Genomic DNA, 19,714 nt, shown 5'->3' with positions numbered 1-19,714 from the left:
TCAATCTTCCATTGGTAACCTTCATCCGGCGGATTAATTAGGATATGCGAATTAGTTAATAAGATTTTATTCATTAAGACAATGTTTTGTCAGATGAATTTAAAAGCAAACAATAAACAATAAACAATAACTGCAACGCGTAACCTCAAACGGTTGTCAATCAACGTCAGAGGCTTTAAAAGTGCATTTAAGGTCACTCCTGACAGAATCCAAGTTTCAAAGTGCTCGCGTTTTCGGGGGCACACCACTCGATACGGAAGCAACGCATAACTGTCATTTTAATTTTTTCACGCATGCTGCGACGCAGCAAAGCTGAATCAACAAAAATGACAGTTGTCCGCCGCCTCCGTATCGAGTGGTGTGCCCCCGAAAACGCGAGCACTTTGAAACTTGGATTCTGTCAGGAGTGAACTTGAATGTGTAGCGCAATGCGGCTGTTATTGAGTTTGACATAAGTTTGAAGCTTACTGGTCCGATAACTACAACTATCGAATAGCAGTTAAAAAGCATTGCAGTTATCGAACGTCTACTGTAGTAAAAAGGCTAGAAGAAAAAATAAGATTTTTGGATGGAGATGGATAAGATGGAGTCCAATCACTATCCTCTGCCGGTTCCAGACGACATATTTAGCAAGCTCAACGTTTGTCGGTATTTTAGCATCATCGACTTGAGTGATACGTACCTTCAGGTGGAAGTAGCTGCTTACAATCAACACTCATCGATGCCTCTTTCGATTCAATCGGCTAGCACCAGGGGTAAAATCTGCGCCAGGGGCTTTCCAGCAGCAGATGAGCAGCATGGTGGCATATCTCGGAGGAGTGGATAACATTCTGAACGACATTTTCATCTACAATAAAACCGAAGAAGAGAAGCATGAGATTTTCAATGCTCTGTTTCAACGCCTTTATGCTGCTGTGGTCTACACAAATTTCCCGATAGGGGAAGAGGCCCCAAAACGCCCCCCCCCGATGCAAAACGCCTTTTGTGGTTTCCCTCATATTTACCGTCATTAATATGTCCGTAACAAAACTAGATCTAAAATTATGTAGGATAGGCGAACAAAGTTTCAAAATAGTGCATGGGAAGGTCGGAAAAACCGAAAATTTCCACATTTTGAAGAAACATCTAACATTTTGGCGAGGCAAAACGCCCTAGTGGCAATAACCTACAAAGTACTTGCGTCTCCACGGACTATCCATACTAGAATGCTGATTCGCCGACGCGTGGTACTTTGTTCCCTAGGAGCCGCCAGCTGAAAGGCGTTTTGCCTCATGAGTTTTCCGGCAACAAAATATCACCACTTTTTTGAAATGTGAATATTATCAATATGATTGAGATTTTTGACAATTTTTGAATGGCATCAACTCGCTATCTTGTTTAACTGATGCATAATGTACAAATACCCATGAATAGCGTTACAAATAAGACAATAGAGCAGTGTTTGCTTAGCTAGCGCATATTGCCCCCTCTTCCCCTAGTTCTCTTAAAACCGTCGCACATGCTTGCCGCTCACTCACCCCCCGGGAAAGCAAATTACTGACAATTAGAGAAGGAAGGTTTTGCACGAAATTCCATCGCATGCTGTTCGGTCGTAAATTCACCCTTCAGACTGATCATGAACCATTTTTGCGAATATTTTGACAGAACAAAGGAATTCCGGTTCAAACGGCCAACCGTCTTCAACATTGGGCTTTGACCCTTCTGTGCTACAAGTGCCACAATTTCGAGATCGAGTACGTGTCCACCACGCAGTTTGAATACGCCGATGTACTGTCTCGCCTCATTAATAGTTACGTTAAACCGGATAAAGATTTCATCATCGCCTCTACTCAATTCGAAGACGACATTGAAATCCGCTCCAAGAAGTTATCAATTTGCTACATTCATATCGGTGTGCAGCGCTTTTCTCCAGTGCGCAGTTCTTCAGCATGTATTCTAGTACACACATCGTGGCTGGCCTTCCAAAATCTATGAAATCGCTAATCCTGCTGTTCACCCTTTCTTCGCTCATCGAGATGCATTATCGGTAGTGAAACATTGTATTATGATGTCCAATCGTTTGGTCATCCCGGACAGTTTTCCTCAACGAATTCTCAATCAACTGCATCGATGACATTCATGAGTGGAACTAATGTTGCACGTAGCCACGTGTACTGGTCGAAGATCGATGACAATAATATTTCGGATTTTGTAAAGAATTGTGAAAGCTGTGCTACACAGCAGTGACCGAATTCCACGACGAGCTGTTTGCCCGTTTTAGCGTTCCCAACGTTATTGTTTCCGACAACGGAACTTCAGTCAAATGATCAAGCAAAACAATTTATAGACACCTTCAAGCGGTTGTTGCGTAAAATCAACGAGGGGGACAGCATCTCTGAAACACTCCAGACGTTCCTCAATGTTTACACAGCCACTCCTAGTTCTAAGGGTTCTAAATGATAAAATTCCTTCGCAGCTGATGTTTGGTCGAAACATGAAGACGGTTATGCTTCTTTCATATCACGACCAGCCGAAGCCAGTAGTTCTTAGTCAACATCAGAACGAGCTATTCAATCGAAAGCATGGCACAACTCCTCACTGGCGAAGTCAATCATAATGTTTTTCTGGAAGACAGGCACGGACGGAAGAAGCTTATTAGGTCACACTTCAATCAACTCAAGCTTTATTCCAGCGAAGTAACAACTGGCGCAACAGGTACAACACCTTTCCTGCCGTAATCTGAAAAAGTGACGTATGCGCCTTTTTATAACATACATGATTTCCATTTTTCTGTTAAAGAGTACGATGGATACTACTCCTTAACACAAATTTTGGAAAATGGCGTATACGTCACTTTGCCAGATTACGGCAGTTTCGGTATCCTGGTGAACATGTTCGGTCTCCAACCTCCAAGAGCAGCCCGCTTATCGAGGTGAAGCCAAGCACGAACTATTCCCTGTTCGGTTATCATCCAATATTCAATCCATAATCCAAGAAACGGGGTTCCCAATCAGCAAGTCGAAGCAGGCCCCAGCGAGCTCGTATAAGCACAAGGTATTCCACAACCTGATTTCATCCAGAAAAATACATCAACGAGAATGAAGAAGACGTATAATCACCAGCAAATTCCATTCCAGAAGCACTGTTGGTCCGGTCGCAGAGAGTGATCAGGATACCTTCTAGACCCGAGCCATACATGATCTAAAAATAGGAAGGGAGGAAATGCTAGGCAATGACACAGTAGTCGATGGTTACCAGTAACCGCAACCCTTGTAACTTATATTACCAAAGCAATCCGTTAGTATATAGGGGTACTGTACCGGTTTTGGCCATGTTCCTAATTTGGCCAATTTTGCGAATGACTCCAAAAATAAAGCAATTCGCAAGGGTTTTGTTAGTTCCAACAAGAGATATATCCCTCACGCTTCAACGCTGCTTTCAACTGATCGATTATTTTGGGAAAATATGTATTTTCCAGGGTTGGCAAATTAGGCACTAAGTTGGCCAAAACCGGTGCACTTCCCCTATAATAAATTGTCTGTGAAAAGAGTTGCAGTTTGTAATCAGTCGTTGTTAATAATAAAGATGCTATATAAATATAACAATCTCCTCCTCCCCTCCTCACCCCTCTCCAACCAACATTCGAATGCTACGAATAGCATCGAACAAAAGTTCAATATTCAAATTACTCACCTGTTCATAGCCTATAAATTTACTCCCCGTCATAATGAAGATATCCCAAGTAACATTTTAAGTTTAATAACGCTCTTGAAAACCATAATTCACTCTTCAGGAGTGTTATAAAACTAACATAAAGCCAAAATGTTACTAGGGATTTCTTCATTACATCCTATGTACTTCGGCTCAAACTTTGGGATAAAACAGCAGTTTTGTACCAATTTAATATCCCTTCAGAGCAGAGGCGCAGAGCCGTCATGTCATGTCTGTTTAGACTGGGTATACCCCGTTAGGCATAAATACGTTAGGCATAAAGACGTTAGGCATAAGTACGTTAGACATAATGGACGATAGGCATAACGGACGTTAAGCATAATGTACGTTTGGCATAATAGACGTTAGGCATAAAATGACCCACAGAACTGCCTATGACATAAAGAAGGCAGAATTATGCCAAACGTCCATTATGCCTAACGTACATTATGCCTATCGTCCGTTATGCCAAACATCCATTATGCCTAACGTCCTTATGCCTAACGTACTTATGCCTAACGTCGCGGACCCGTTCAGACACCATGACTTGGGCTAGTGTGAATTAAGCGGAACACGGTCATGGGAGAGATGTCGACAAGCCCTTGCACATAGTTTCAACTTCTATTTTCCATGCCTTGAAATTTTAAACATTTATTGGAAAACCCAAGGGAAAAACAATAAAACATTGAGCTTCCCCAGAAAATTCCCAAGGAAAACTGATAAGCTTTCCATTTTGTCAATTTATTAATTTGTTGCTTATTTGCCATAACCTTTCTTATCCAAAGTTCAGGCTTGGATTCCTCAAAATTTTACCGCTTAACCAGTTATTCCTCAGACGACATATTTGAATAGAAATGTCATAATTATAAATATAGAACAGAAAAACACAAATGTTGCTTTAGCTTTTGATCTCTTGCCAAGAAAATATTCATTGAAGTCGCTTTGAACTTTGTATGATTTCATATTTTTCTTGCAATGCGCAAATATCATTGTACCTAACTTCTTCTAACAGCGTTATAAAAACAAATTTTCCGCACTAGAGCAACTAGAAATGTTTATGGGATGCTCGTCAAACTTCACTTTTTGGTATTGATCACTTGTTCTTGCTCGAAGAAAAATGTTAAAAGTTTGATCGCTGAGCGAATGAAAAAACCGGCATCCGTAGCAATAAACTAATAAATAGGGTGGTTAAAAAAAATTGGTTTCGTCATGCCATGGTTTATGTGAAGGTTGGTATGGGGTGGGGAGTTCGCATTTTTCATTGTACTGATTGTGGTGCTTCCCCATTGGGCGCTGGCTAGATATGACTAGGAGTAGTATTCAGGAGCTTTCACTCAATAGGGATCGCATATTTATTGGTCATTCCAATAATCATTATTCGATATTATTGCAGGTTGGGAATCTTTGGTCATGTACATTAAAATTCTCAAAGGACATAACTGAAACATCACATCATCAAATGCAACATAATATCTCTAATTGCTCTGTGCTATCTATCTTTTATACCAGGATGATTAGTAGTTACGCTTTTTGTTGGTTTCAGCTATGTGGGTTCTCTTTTAGCTGGGCGGCGCTTGATGAGAAGGAGCTCTGCCAAAGTAGTATAGTATGGGGAAACTAAACTTTCCATTACACTGACTACACAGTAGTCAATTAGGGATCCTACACTCAGGGACAGTGGCGACAATGTCCGACCCATGATTCTGGTAATATATTATCTTCGATACCATCTAGGTTGTTATTTTAGTTGCAGTACTGCCTGGTAGGTCTAATTCGTAGATGTAGAAAAATATCATTCAGCCCAATATTTGCAGTTTAACTTATTATTAGTTCAAATGGATTTTTAAATGTCCATGGGAAAAAGTTTTATTGAAACCTGAAAGGATTTATTGAAATCTACGAAATCAAAAACAACCTCAAGCCTGCATGAAATGTGTTTCGCAAGGGGTTCTGAACTCTCTAAACGGTTTTTAAGGTTCATACGATTTCATGATAGTGGTTCGTTACGATGCATAGCTACATCTGAAAGTTTCTGAGGTAGAAGGAAAAAAGTTCGAATGATCAAAATTTAAACATCTTCAATTTTATATGCACTGAGGCTGTAGATTGAGACAATATCCACAACAGTAATTTTAGAAACATACTTCTGTTGTCGTAGGCCAGTGAAGTTAAATAATTAGTGTTTGATGGATCGTGCACTTATAGAACGCGTTGTAACCACGTAACCCAAGTAAATTGTTTTGGTTTTATAATGCTCTTAGAGACATTGATTTACTCCTAAACTATGCTACAAAAAATAACAAATTCACCAATATTACTAGAGCTGGAGTGTGTGGAGTACACCGTAAGCGGATTTAACGCGGGGGATACGTTCCGTGTAAATCAAAACCGTTTAAATATTGCGTTCTTCCGCAGTTGTCGAAGTTCTAACGCATGCTTGAAATCTTCAAAACACTGAAATAAAACATCATAGAATGCCATGTGGTCCATGTCAAACAGCAGCGGAAAAGTATGAAGTGACAGCTGCGGAATCCTGAAAATTGAGCTGGAAAGAGGAAAGTTCTCTCAGGAATAGCAATATCAAAAACCATATAAAAATCTTTGTAAATCCTGAAAATCTCGTAAAAAACTGAATCAAAATTAGATGTCGCGTGGTTTTCATTTGTTCCCAAACCTTTTTGGAAAACGCGCAGTGAACTTTTTTGAAAAAATCGCGTAAAAACGCGTATAAAGGCTCCACCAGACCTAAGCGATTACATCGCCGCGATGGCGACAACTAGTCGCCGCGATTCTATCGTTGGGTCGCTGCAGGCAATGTTCTATTTACGCTTCCATACTAACGGCGACTGAATCGCTGTCGCCAAGCGATAGAATCGCGTCGCGACTGTCGCGTCGCGTGTGTTTGAGGGAACCTTAAAACGTTTCGCATAAAACGTCGCGTAAAAAGCGTCCCCAATGTACACAGTATAAAAATGTTACAGCATAGATGATGTTACAAAAAGGCTCCGTGCGATTCGACTATTTTTTCCATCACATTTTAAAATTACAGGTTGTCATTACTATGTGGCTTGTATTCAATATTGAGTACAAGAAAAAGTTGGATTTGAAATTAGATGTTATTGAACACATAAATATGGGTTCAAATGATTGTACGACAATTCACCGAAAACCAATTCCCCGAATGCAATTTCCTCGATTGTAATTTCCCCGAATGTAATAATTCCCCGAATGCAGTTTCCCCGAATGTAACAATTCCCCGAATAGAACAATTCCCCGAAAATAAAGTACCTCCTACAAACACATTTTCGCAATCGACTGTATGCGTCTGAAAAGAGCAGCGTTCAAAGATACGTTCAAGTGTGTCTTATTGTACATAATCAGCTCAATAGTTTTGGTAGTATTAGATGTTCGTGATCCTCCAAGATGTGTTGTTAAATTATAAAGTTATCAGAGTACAGCGATTTCCAAGGTAGTTTATGTTCTAAAATAGTCGAACAACGGCTGTATGTTTTGAAAAGTAGAATCGCAAACGGCAATTCCGATTGGAAGCGTTTTGGGAAATATTTTTTCTATCTTCGAAATCAATATCATGCCCTGTATATAGCTTCTTAAGAAGTATAAGGTTATAATGGAAGGAACAAACAATATAAACAAAAATAATGCCTTTGCCCGGAATGAGGCAATAGTGAATGTGATTCCTTCTTTAGTAATGTATTGGCTCGGAATATTGGTATGGTACACCTTTACCTTTCTTTCTTCAGAGATGGGTGATTCCCCAGATAATGAATGTTATTGTTTTTTTTTCTTTAGTACCATGTATCTGCTCGAAATAAGATAATGGGTGAAGTGATCCATTCTTTAAAAGAAGGCATTTTCACGAAATATGGAAATGGTATATGTGTGTGTGTGTGTGTGTGTGTCTCTGTGTGTCTCCAATCTAACCCCCACTGTCTGGCAGTGATGTTATGGAAGAAAGCTGTCTATATTACATAATTCAACAGTCTGATTTAATCCGGGAGTTAGAAAGTGCTAGCTCTATTGCAGCTCCAGTGACCCGTTTCAGACTGCCTGGTATTTCATGACCAGTTCGAGGTCACTTTTGCTTACAATAAGCCCCGCCTGTTTATGTTACCATTATCAATTGGATAATGGATCCATGAACAAACTTCCGGATTATCCAATCCAGCGCGTAAAATTCGTTGAAATTAAATAGTAGTAAATCCATAATGAAACAATCTCACCAAATTCGGTCGCAGGTTGCGACTGCGAATCCCAATTTTACCTGCGGCAAATTATGACAAACATACGACACTTATCAGCCGAAATGGATAGAAGTTCCACGGAAATAGTTTAATATTTCACTTAAACAGCGCACCACCACAATCACAAACGCACGTTATAATTCGAACTATTGTAAAACATCAACACAAATTGGCTTTCGTTTTCTAAATAATCAGCCAAAACGGAAAAAAACCCAGATTAATCCACCTAGTGTTGGTGGTGCCTTTCTCACATTTAGCCAAGACACCAACCTTATATGGTGAATATGGTTCGATGTACCATTTTCTATATAACTTTTAAACGCAACGGTCGATCGTTTTAAAATTCAATAGTGATCAACAAAGTTTCCTGTCGAATGAAACTTGTTGCGAGAAAATCGGTTAAGGATTACTATACGAAAAGTTGTCTAATGTTTTTTTATAGCTTTTGTGCACACACATACACACACACATACACACATACATACACACGGACAGACAGACATGTGCTCAGCTCGTCGAGCTGAGTCGATCGGTATATAATACTATGGGTCTCAGAGGCTTCTATAAAAAGTTCGTTTTCGGAGTGAAATGATAGCCTTTCGGTACAACTTAGTTGTACGAGAAAGGCAAAAACGAGTAGCGAAAAAATTGACATCCGTCGCGCGCGGCACACTACGATCCTTTTCGAAATATGGAAATGGTATATGTGGTCCCTTTTTCAGGAATAGTCGGTAGCTCGAAATAATGGAACATGAATGAATTGAAAATAACAATAATGATTAATGTGATCTCTCATTTTGATGCAGGTGAGTTTGGCCAGAATAAGAAAAAAAAAAATAAGATGTATAATGTATAATATTTCACTGAAAAACATTTGCCGAATTCATTTTTCTCAAAATCGTATTAGGCGGTATGTCTTTTGATAGATTATACCAATACCGAACGACCTTTGGTGGAATGCCTTTTTTTCACTGCAAGGATGTTAACGATCATTCAGTAATTTGCGTTCGATCATTTAGCAGTTTGTCAATAACACATTCCAGAAGCTGAATTTCAAAATATGTTGTATGGTGGACTTCTAGTGCGAAGGTTTTTCTACAACTCTGCCTAATGGTTCGTTGTTTGAATTCCACTAGTAACGGAGTTATAGCTATAGTTTCAGTAACTTAGACTAAATGATAACAAAATTCCAATCATTTAGTTTGAGTTACTGCAACTAGCGCTCTAACTCCGTTATTAGTTGAATTCTAATAACGAACCATTAGGCAAAGTTGGAGGGAAACCTTCGCACTAGAAGTCCACCATACAACATATTTTGAAATTCAGCTTCTGGAATGTGTTATTGACAAACTACTAAATGATCGAACGCAAATTACTGAATGATCGTTAACATCCTTGTTTTTCAGAATGTTTTATTAAACAAATTGGCATTTTTTAAGATAAGTGTGCTATAGCATAGCAGCAGTTTTGAAAAATATAATTGCTCTATATCAATCCTTCATTATACCTGGCAAGCGCCTCTACCTCCTTTAGTGATCGAATTATCTCCTCTTCTTGCCTCATTGCAGACAGAAGTTATCTCTCTAGGCGCCTTATACCGGATAGACGAGTTTATATAAAGAAGGCATTATCTCCTTCATTCGCATTACACCGGACAGACGCGACATTTAAAGAAGTCATTGCCTCATTCTTTCAGTATATTCCAGACAAACGAGTACTTTTAAAGAAGGGACTATCTATCCTCTTTGCCTCATACCGGCAAATGTGTTCATTTGAGGTGGGCATTATCACTTCCTTTCCCCTAATATCGGGCAATGCTATCATCTGAAGAAGGCATTATCTCCTCCATTCGTCCTATACCGTGCAGACGCGTTTATTTTTAGAAGACATTATTTTTTCTTTCGCTTTAAACCGGGCAGATGCTTTCATCATACCGAGCAAACTTATACATTTAAGGAAAGCAATATCTCCTCACTTCGCCTTATACCGACCAGATGCGTTCATTCAAAGAAAGCATTGCATAGTTTCAGCACATTTCTTCATCTTCAAAGGCTCTACATTTTATCTAAAACTTGGGCTTTTTTTTAACTTCTAGCATTTTCATTGTTATTGAAAGGTTCCTCGTGCCTGTCAGTTGCATGAATGTTAAGAAAATTATTTTGAGTTTTTTAGTGGAATGTCTTCACTTGTCATAAGACGAGTTTGTACAATCCCATTTAATTCCACCACTTAATTGTACCTTGACAGATACGTATTTCGACCTCAACAGTAAGATCGTCTTCAGTGTCTCGTACAAGTCGAATCAAGTACGAGACACTGAAGACGATCTTACTGTTGAGGTCGAAATACGTATCTGTCAAGGTACAATTAAATGGTGGAATTAAACGGGATTCTACAAACTCGTCTTATGACAAGTGAGTTGCATGAATGTTTAGTGTGGCAAGTACAATGGATACACTTTGCCCAAGGAGCCGAAAATGCTCCCAACCTGGAACCGAGAATCGAACTCGTAACCTCCAGTAGAGCCATTGAAGAAGAAGAAAAACATAGTCAATGCAATGTAAAGTTTTGTTTTCCCATACTACTTTTCGTACACACTTGAAACGGCCTGTACTCAGTCAGTTTTTCCCAAATCATCTCAGGCTTTCGGAGGACACTCGGAGCATGGGATGAAGTTGAGTGGCGTGGCGGCGCATGGTCGATGTTTTGGACCACCCTACTAATAATCTATGTTGTAATAAATACGACACCAATATTACTGCAGGAAGTGAATGTTTCAATTGCACCAATACTTCCAAAATTTTATTTTGGGTAGTAAACCAACCTTCACCTTAATTCTTATATCGGATTTCTTTGCGTTTGACATTCCCACTGAAAAGCGGATTAATCCACTTTTTCAGTCCATCGTAAATAATCAGAAACTGCTATATTTGGCATGTTTTGTTTGTAGCCGATTTGATAATATATCAAACAGGGGTCTGCGAAGCGGCCATGTTTTTGATGCCAGCATCAAAATCATCGATTAATTTAACACGAAGGCGTAATCATAGTCATCGAAAACCTCCCATTGTAATATGTTTCAAATATCGTGATATTTCGGCGAAGTAGAGCGCATGGTGCCGATCGAAATATGAAAATTTATTGAAGGCATCAATATTCTTGTTCAAACACACCTCGCATTCATACTTTCGCACAAGCTCTCGAAAAAATGGTGAAAAATATTTACGTCCATTTGGAAAAAAAATCAGTTCAGAATAATGGTTTGTTTACAAAATAGAATTGTCAGTGGGAAACCCAATTTCAATCGAACAATGGGAAACTCAAAGATGTTGGCTATTGTCAAACGTAGTGGGTAGGATTGGGGGTGCCAGATACCTGATATCAAGCTGAACCAAAAATGAATTATACCTAAAGATTAATTATAACAAAGTTATCATATAACAGAAAATTCATAACATATAAGGAACTATAGAAATGATCACCCTGAACGACAAAATATGAGTATAATTATGTACCTCCGCATACAATCAGGTTTCTCATATGTTCGAATGCAAAATACTTCATTATATCTTCCTAGCAAGTAAATAGCTCATCCCCGTTTCAAATTCAATCTCAATTCCGTTTCTCTAGATCCATTCTATTGATATTTGAACTTCTGGAACGCATTTTCAACCATGTAGAGACCGTCACTAATACCCTATCTAAGGGAGTTTGAAAATTATAATAGTTTCCAGGGGATTGTGAGTGTTCAAAAGTCCTAATGTGTGTCCACGAGGCACATCCCAACCAATGGAAAAAAATTGAATTCGGATTAAATTTAGTGTGCGTTCCATCCGACAATACATTTTCCGTAAATAACTCTAGGCTTTCCCTAATTCTCTTTCTATTATTGCTGCTGCTCAGCTTGTTTTCGCCAAAATGAAACCTGGTTGTTCAACAACAATTTGCGCGATAGGCATTCTCGCGTGTTCTGCTTAAAAATAGATTAGATCCTTTTTGCTATGGTTTCCAGTGGTTCTTGGCCATCCTAACAGATTTTGCTATGTGTAGCGAACAATAATCAATATGTAGGTAGCTCGATTTTTGTGTGATGTAAGTCAGTGTAAAGTGCCACGAGAATATCCTAAATATGAAAATATGGAGGGCTGTAGACATTTGAGCTGCTGTTTGGTGAGAAATAATCTTCCTGGTTTTATATTTTGGTTGGTTTACAGTGGTGTAAGAACCGAGTTTGGTTCAGTTTGCTGCTGTTCCGCTTCGATTTTATCCTTCATACTGAGTTCTTGCAGATTTTGCTGAATTTGATGGAATATGCTCATTTTGGAACGTTCATCATCTTCAATGGCGCTACTCCTTCCGGGTTCTTCTGCTTCCTCTTCTTCTTCGTGGGACGAAGACAGTGTTGTGGGTGGCTCACTCGGTTTGTTTGGCTGCATTTTGGTTGCTATCGCAGTCGGTTTTTTAGACGGATCTGTGCTGGGGTAGTGATAGTGATGTGATTGGATATGAGTTCCGGTTAGGTTGGTCAACGGGATTCGGTAGATTCGTAGCGGTTTATTAGAACTCCCATTTGAAGGGGACGTTTCACTGTCCTTTTCCTGTGGTTTGTTTAGGTTTAGAGTTGGCTGTCGGATAAAAGACTTTCGGGTTGGTGAGCTTGGTGAACTGCTTTTGTTGATGATCGTACTGTTTTGAGGTGAGTTCGGCGGAACCGACGCTTCTCCAAAATGCTTGCAAAGATTTTTCGTATTAGGCTGCGGTTGAGCACCGAAATGTTTGGCCAAATCTTTGCTGCACGTGGTGGTCGGTATTGAAAACGAAGAACCAGCTTCGCCATACGAATTGCTTTTCGACATCGGCCGCTTGATATCATCGGCAGAAAGAGAGTTAGGTTTATCACTTTCTGGTTTGGGGGTTTGCAGTGACTTTGCCCTTTGAATGTGAGGTGTAGTTAGTTCCGAATTTTTACTATCAGAAGACCCACTATCTTGACCATCTGTGTTTTGTGCAGCATTGTTATCTTCGTCGGAGCTAAGTCGACTTCGACAGGGACTAATGGAGCTATCATCATCCGGGGCAACTTTGCTTTCTTCGATTCGTGGCTTCACAAGTTCATGATCCTCCGAATCAGGACCACGTAATTTGGCACCCTTGGGAATAAATTCTGGAGCAGTCGTAACAAAATAAATGTCCTTCTTCGAAGTAATTAATTGAAGCTCGGCCATCATGACCGTGTGCACGAGGTTTCCATTCACTAAGAGTCGAATTTCCATAGAGTCTGGAGTGAAAGCAATAATGTAGGGAAAAGCGCAGACGACTGATGTTGGTGGTGTATTGAATTGGAAATCGAACTCAGAACTGCCAGAACACTCCTCCGATAGTTTTTGGAAATGACATGTATCTGAAAAATTAAAATCGATTGTAATGGATCGGGTACAATACATTGAAAAAAGGTTTAAACTTACGATTATAACAGAGTAACAACTCCGTGTCCTGCCCATCGTATAAGTCCAACGCGGCGACCAAATGAACGGCTGTTTGTTTTCTAGTGTCTGCCTCGTGAAGCTTTGTTGCATGACCAGTCGCCTCCGAAACTATTTCAAAGCTATATTTGTATCCAACGCAGATCAGCAGTCCGGAATTCGGGCACGATCCCTCAAGTATTGTCATGATCATTGGGGCATCGTGTAGCGTTATTTCTTTTAGGAATATGAAACCATCAACAGTGTCGTTGTCGCTATTGGGACACCATGAGGTCCAGGCCGCTGTGTGCTTCCATTGAAATATAAACAGTTTTCGCCCCACTGCAACGGCCATCCGAAGATGGGCTTCTCCCGCTCTAGATATGGCGAACAAATGACAGCCTCTAGTTTTGTCTATTCTACGGTCCTTAACATCAATTCTTGATCTCTGTCCTAAACGGTCTTCACTAAACTCATTCAATCTAAAAACATGTATCCTATGACCGTCTTTCTGCAGAGCGGAACCTCCTCGAATCAACATGATCCCATGATCCTCAATAACACTAAGCTGTTTCACCGCTAATGTCCTATCGAATACCACCCTATGGGTTTGGTCCTCCTTGATTAGATATGTACCTTCGTCCGATGCCAAGAAAAGTTGATCTTGACCCCAACTATCACCGACCAGATCATTCCGCGGTTGGAATGTCGGATAGAAACACTGTGGCTCCCACGGAGGCCGCTTGAACACGGTGCCCGCCGATGCAATGCTGGTCGGAGCGTCACCCCGCACGATGGCTTCCAACTTCAGGGCCTGCCCTATCCGGACGAACTCCACCTGGCGGGCATCCTCTTTCAGCTTGGATGTCCGAGGGGCATCGTACAGCACTTCCGAGAAAGCTCGCCGATTTAACATATTCTGCAAAGATAGTAATTTGGAAGTGAAAATCATTAGAATTATGGAAAATAAATATCAAATATACTTTTTAGCTGAAATATTTCAAATATCGTATACTACAATTTTAACATGCATACAGTGAATCCATCTTCTATAGCCTTGGGTCTCCAGTAGCCTTGCGAGGCGTAGGATTGTCAATACGGAGATGGAGAGTTCGATTCTCAGTCCGGTCTAGGATGTTTTCGGGTTGGAAACATTCTCGACTCCCTGGGCATAGTGTATCCATAACATATCAAAAGATACATGGTTATGAATTGGCGGGCATAGAAAAGTTTATAATTAATAACTGAGGAAATGCTAATAAAATACTAAGTTGAAAAGCAGGCCCAAGTTCCAGTTGAAATGTAGATCCACTTAAGAAGAAGAAGAAGTGACTCCATAAAGGTTTATTTAGACAGAGTTTCCAGGAATTCCTTCGGAATTTTCCTCGGGATTCTTGAATAACTCCTTAAGGGGTTTTCTAAAGTTTTACTAAAAGAATTTTCTAATGGAATTTTTGAATGAATTCTTAAAAGAATATCCGAAAAATATCTAGAAGAATTTCTAGAGGAACTCCTGAAGGAATTTTCGAAAAAAAAATCTTCCAGGAATTCCTTTTTCTAGAAATTCTTTATGGTATGCTTCCAGGAATTCCTTAGAAAATAATCCAGATTTTCTTCTGGAAATTTCTCCAGGATATATCAAATTGACGGCAAATCAGTTTTTTAGAACCTATCTGGTGAATAAATCCATATTTCAGCGTAACTATTCAAATTGAGGGTTCACGTCTTAATCGTGCTCCAGTTTATCTCCACCCAGATGGTATGCACTGTGACTTGAATATACTGTTAAAACCTTCATATGACCATTAGTATTTTATCTATCATCAAACAGGCTTATTTCAAGCCAAAAGTGATGAAATTCCGTTGGTTTTGTAGAATATGACAAAAATCGGTACTATGCCGAAAATTATTAATATTTTTCTTATCTATCCATGTTTTTGTGATGAGTACCACCATTTATTGCAGGATTAATTATTTTGGCCAAAAATACCTCTTTTTATCCTATTCTGCGGGGATGCAGACGTGCAGAACCACTGATTCAAAAAGAAATCCATGACAAAAGGTCGAAAGATAAATGGCCGAAAGGACAAAAGGTCGAAATGACAAAAGGACGAAAGGACAAAACGACGAAAGGGACATAAGGTCGAAAGGGACTAAAGGTCGAAAGGGACAAAATGTCGAAAGGGACAAAAGATCGAAAGAAACAAAAGGTCGATCAAGAACAATCTCATCAATCAAAGTTGAAGAATGAACAGTTTTCAAAGAAGAGGTAATTACTATGAAATAATATTATGAATATCTAGATAGTTCTGTTAGAGATAAAAAAGATTGTTGATTTAAAAAATGCATAAAACTTGTATTGTGCGAGATTGATTATCTCCGTTTCAGTTTCTTGTCTATTTAGACCTTTTGTCCCCTTCGACCTTTTGTTCTTTTCGACCTTTCCCTAGCAGCACACATATTCCACATAGGTTATTGCAACTTATATGTGACCAGATTTAGTCGCAATCTAGTTGCTGCAACCAGATTTGCCTGACTTGTGCTGCTCGGGTTTGTCCCGTTTGACTTTTTATCCTCTCGACCTTCTGTCCTTTTCGACGGTTTGTCTCTTCGACCTTTTGTCTTTCGACTTTTTGTCTTTCGACCTTTTGTCCTTTCGACCTTTTGTCATTAACCCTTCAAAAAGTGAAACAACCATCACAAGGCCAAAAATAACAGCTACAGCCAACACAACTTTCTTGCAGCAGTGAAAACCGACTTCAAATGGACATCGACCACCCTCTTTTTCTGGATCCAATGCGACCTAATGCGACCACCTACAGTTAGATTAACACAGCAATCTGCGTCAGGGGATCGACGTTTTGACGTAAACTACGTCTAAACGGAAGACTCCGACACAGGGTGTACATAAAACGGAAATTTCCAAATTCGTCACGAAATTAGGAGAGATTTCAAACGCTAACAGTGTGGCATGTGCATAACACATGTCATCATACCCTTTAATAATTTCTCATACTTTCAATCGATGTACAACGAACGCTCAAAGCCTTTCGTTGACATCAATGAAGTCTCAGCAATTTTAGTCCGAGACCTCAAATTGCAATGCACACATTTTTAGTGCCACTTACTAAGTTGTGCTGGCTCCAGTGACCTTATCTAATTACACTGGCTACGACTGTCTCCCGTAGGTAAAATTGTATTTGAGAATCGCAAATAAAATCATTATTGTTCTAACTAACTATACATTGATCAACACATTATTTGTTCTTGGTGATACGGGTCCCAAAGCTCCACTACAACAGTGTCTTTATCTTTCGATGGATTTTTGAGATTTTCTTATCAATCGTTTCGGAAACTCTCCAGAATTTTCCAATTTCATCGATACTATTGATAATCAACGTTAAACTACCGTCATGGGGGTGACGATGGGTCTGAGGGGGAGAATGGGTCATCGCTCCCACCGGCAGTGTGGAGGTCGGATAACGAAATCCTCCAAATTAAGTTTCTTGTCCTCAGATACATTGAATCTATTGTAAAAGTATTCGGAGTACTTGAAACAGTGACCCATTCTCACCCCCATTTGACCCGTTGTCATCCCCGACGTCGCGACGGTATTGAAAATGTTATTTCTTTCCAAACCCGGTCAAAATCAAAAGGGTGGCGTACAAGACACGACCGCTCGACATAAACTTTGCAAAACCGTTTAATGCAATGATAATTCTAGCATCATGTAAATATCATGTCAAAGGCTACATACACCATCCATGCGAATAAAAGACGCAGGCTTGTGTTTCCGTTACTGAAGCCAATTTTCTACCACAGCTAGGCGATTATGTTTTGAATACTTTGACGAAAATTCATGAGTACTATTTTGTGAGATGTGTACAGTAGCAAGTGAGAAGTGAGTAGTGGTCTCTATACACTTCTCACTTTTTATTTCTCACGTCTCACTTGTCATTTCTTTCTTCTCACTATTCGCTTCTCACGTGGCACTTCTCCATTCTCACTTTTCTCTTCTTTTTTCTCACTTCTTTCTAATTGCTTTTGATTTCTCACTTCTCACTTCTCACTTCGCGCTTCTCCCTTCTCACTTTTCACTTCTCACTTCTTACTTCTCGCTTTTTACTTCGCACTTATCACTTTGTGTTTCACACTTCACACTTTTTGCACTCACTTTTTACTTCTCACTTCTCAATTTTCACTTCACACTTTTCCTTCCCATTTCTTACTTCTAACTTTTGACTTCTGTCTTCTCACTTATTACTTCGCTCTTCGTACTTCTCACTTCTCACTCCATACTTTTCTCACCTCACTTCTTACTTTTCACTTCTCATTTCTTACTTTTTACTTTTAAATTTTCATTTTTCATTTCTCATTTATCACTTCTCGCTTCTCAATTTCCGATTTTCAGTTTTCATTTTTCACTTCTCATATTTTTAATTCTCATTTCTCAATTCACTTCCTATTTCTTGGTTGCGGTCGGACCCTTGCAAGTACCGGCAATTTGTTGCTTTCAGGCTGATGGAAATCCACGAGCTAACACAGGTTGATGAGTGGCGCTGTACCATCCCGTTCAAACGTTGCCGACGAGGCCACCAAATGGGGGAAAAGGACCGAATAGCACCTCCGACAGTTGGTGGTTCCAAGCTTCAGAGTTCCTGTACCAACCTCCCGAAAAGTGGCTCAAGCAATCACCGAAATGGGAACGCCTTGTTCATGCGGTGGCCTACTGTGGCTATAGAATTAAGAAGCAAGCTCCAGAAATATCGGAGTGGCCAAACCGGGACGAAATGCTCTTAGCTGAGTCCACTGTTTTCAAGCAAATCCTAGCAGAATCCTACAGAGATGAGCTCACTATCCTCAAAAGATGCCACTTTAGTCATACGGATGGACAGTCGAATTTCAAAAGCACAGGTTTCGTTCGACTTCAAGTTTCCCGTGATCCTGCCCAAAGTACACGGTGGAACTAAGCTCATTGTTGACTAGTTCCATCGCCAATTCAAGCACTGCAGCAATGCGGGGCCCTCCTTAGCCGTGCGGTAAGACGCGCGGCTACAAAGCAAGACCATGCTGAGGGTGGCTGGGTTCGATCCCCGGTGCCGGTCTAGGCAATTTTCGGATTGGAAATTGTCTCGACTTCCCTGGGCATAAAAGTATCATCGTGCTAGCCTCATGATATACGAATGCAAAAATGGTAACCTGGCTAAGAAACCTCGCAGTTAAAAACTGTGGAAGTGCTTAATGAACACTAAGCTGCGTGGCGGCTCTGTCCCAGTGTGGGGATGTAATGCCAATAAGAAGAAGAAGAAGAAGCAATGAAAATGCGGTGAATGGAATACGCCAAAAGCATCACATGTTGGAAATGAAAACTGCCTTCAAGCAAGCTGGAAAGCAGTGTCAGTGGTACAAGATCTACAAGGTAAGCCCGAATGTCCCAAGAATGGCTCCATTACCACAGGCTAGGGCTCTATCCCACGTTCGGCATTCTACCTACGTCGGCGTGGACTATTTCGGGCCCATGTTCAGGGTCGGCAGGGACGGAGCGAAGTGAAGCGATGGATTGCACTGTTTACCTGTCTGACCATCCGAGCGGTGCATCTTGAGGTAGTGCACAATCTGACCATGGAGTCTTGCAAGATGGCGGATAGGCGGTTCATTGCACGGAGGTGGGCTCCACGGGAGATTTTCAGCGATCGGGGAACCAACTTCGTGGGTGTAAGCCGCAATCTGAAGGAAGCACTGAAGAAAATCAATGACACCCTCGCCAGCACATTCACCAATACGGACACGCAGAGGCGTTTTAATTCTTCATCGGAACCACATATGGGGGAGGCTTTGGGAACGCATGGTTCGGTCGGTCAAGCCAGACGACGAAACCCTCTCGCACGTTTCTAATCGAGGCTAAATCAATAGTGAACTCGAGACCACTCACCTACCTGCCAATCGAGTCCGAGAAGCAACAAGCAGTTTCCTAATTGCATCCCCCTGAAACTAAAGCTGTTGAATGAGGACCTCAACCAATCTTTATCTTCGAAATACCTTGGGGTCGTGTTTGATTCTAAATGTACCTGGAAACTCAATTCTGAATATTTGATAGAGAAATGCCGCAAAAGGATTCATTTTCTACGTTCTATCTCCGAAACATGGTGGGGTGCTCACCCTCATCAAACTCTATAGAACAACTATTCTCTCTGTTTTAGAGTACGGCTCTTTCTGCTTCCTCTCAGCAGCTGATTGCCACCTGATCAAATTGGAATGAATTCAGTATCGTTGTTTGCGTATTGCCCTTGGCTGCTCAAC

At 40.4% G+C, this 19,714-nt stretch overlaps 1 protein-coding gene across 2 annotated transcripts in view; it reads right to left on the bottom strand.

The window, feature by feature from the left end:
* Positions 1 to 11,370: 11,370 nt before the first annotated feature.
* The window catches only part of LOC134219965 (GTPase-activating Rap/Ran-GAP domain-like protein 3), a 263,290-nt gene continuing 254,946 nt past the window's right edge, over positions 11,371 to 19,714 (bottom strand). For both annotated transcript variants that reach the window (XM_062698872.1, XM_062698871.1), the window contains exons 12-13: positions 13,418 to 14,333; positions 11,371 to 13,353 (exon numbers count right to left, since the gene is read on the bottom strand). In XM_062698872.1, the coding sequence (XP_062554856.1) occupies positions 12,161 to 13,353; positions 13,418 to 14,333 (2,109 nt within the window). In that variant the 3' untranslated portion in view covers positions 11,371 to 12,160. The remainder of the gene's footprint in view (positions 13,354 to 13,417; positions 14,334 to 19,714) is intronic.

This window comes from Armigeres subalbatus, chromosome 3 (assembly GCF_024139115.2).
Source record: "Armigeres subalbatus isolate Guangzhou_Male chromosome 3, GZ_Asu_2, whole genome shotgun sequence".
NCBI lineage: Eukaryota > Metazoa > Arthropoda > Insecta > Diptera > Culicidae > Armigeres > Armigeres subalbatus.
Note: the sequence above shows the minus strand (reverse complement) of the source record. Positions and strands in the feature narration are given on the sequence as shown.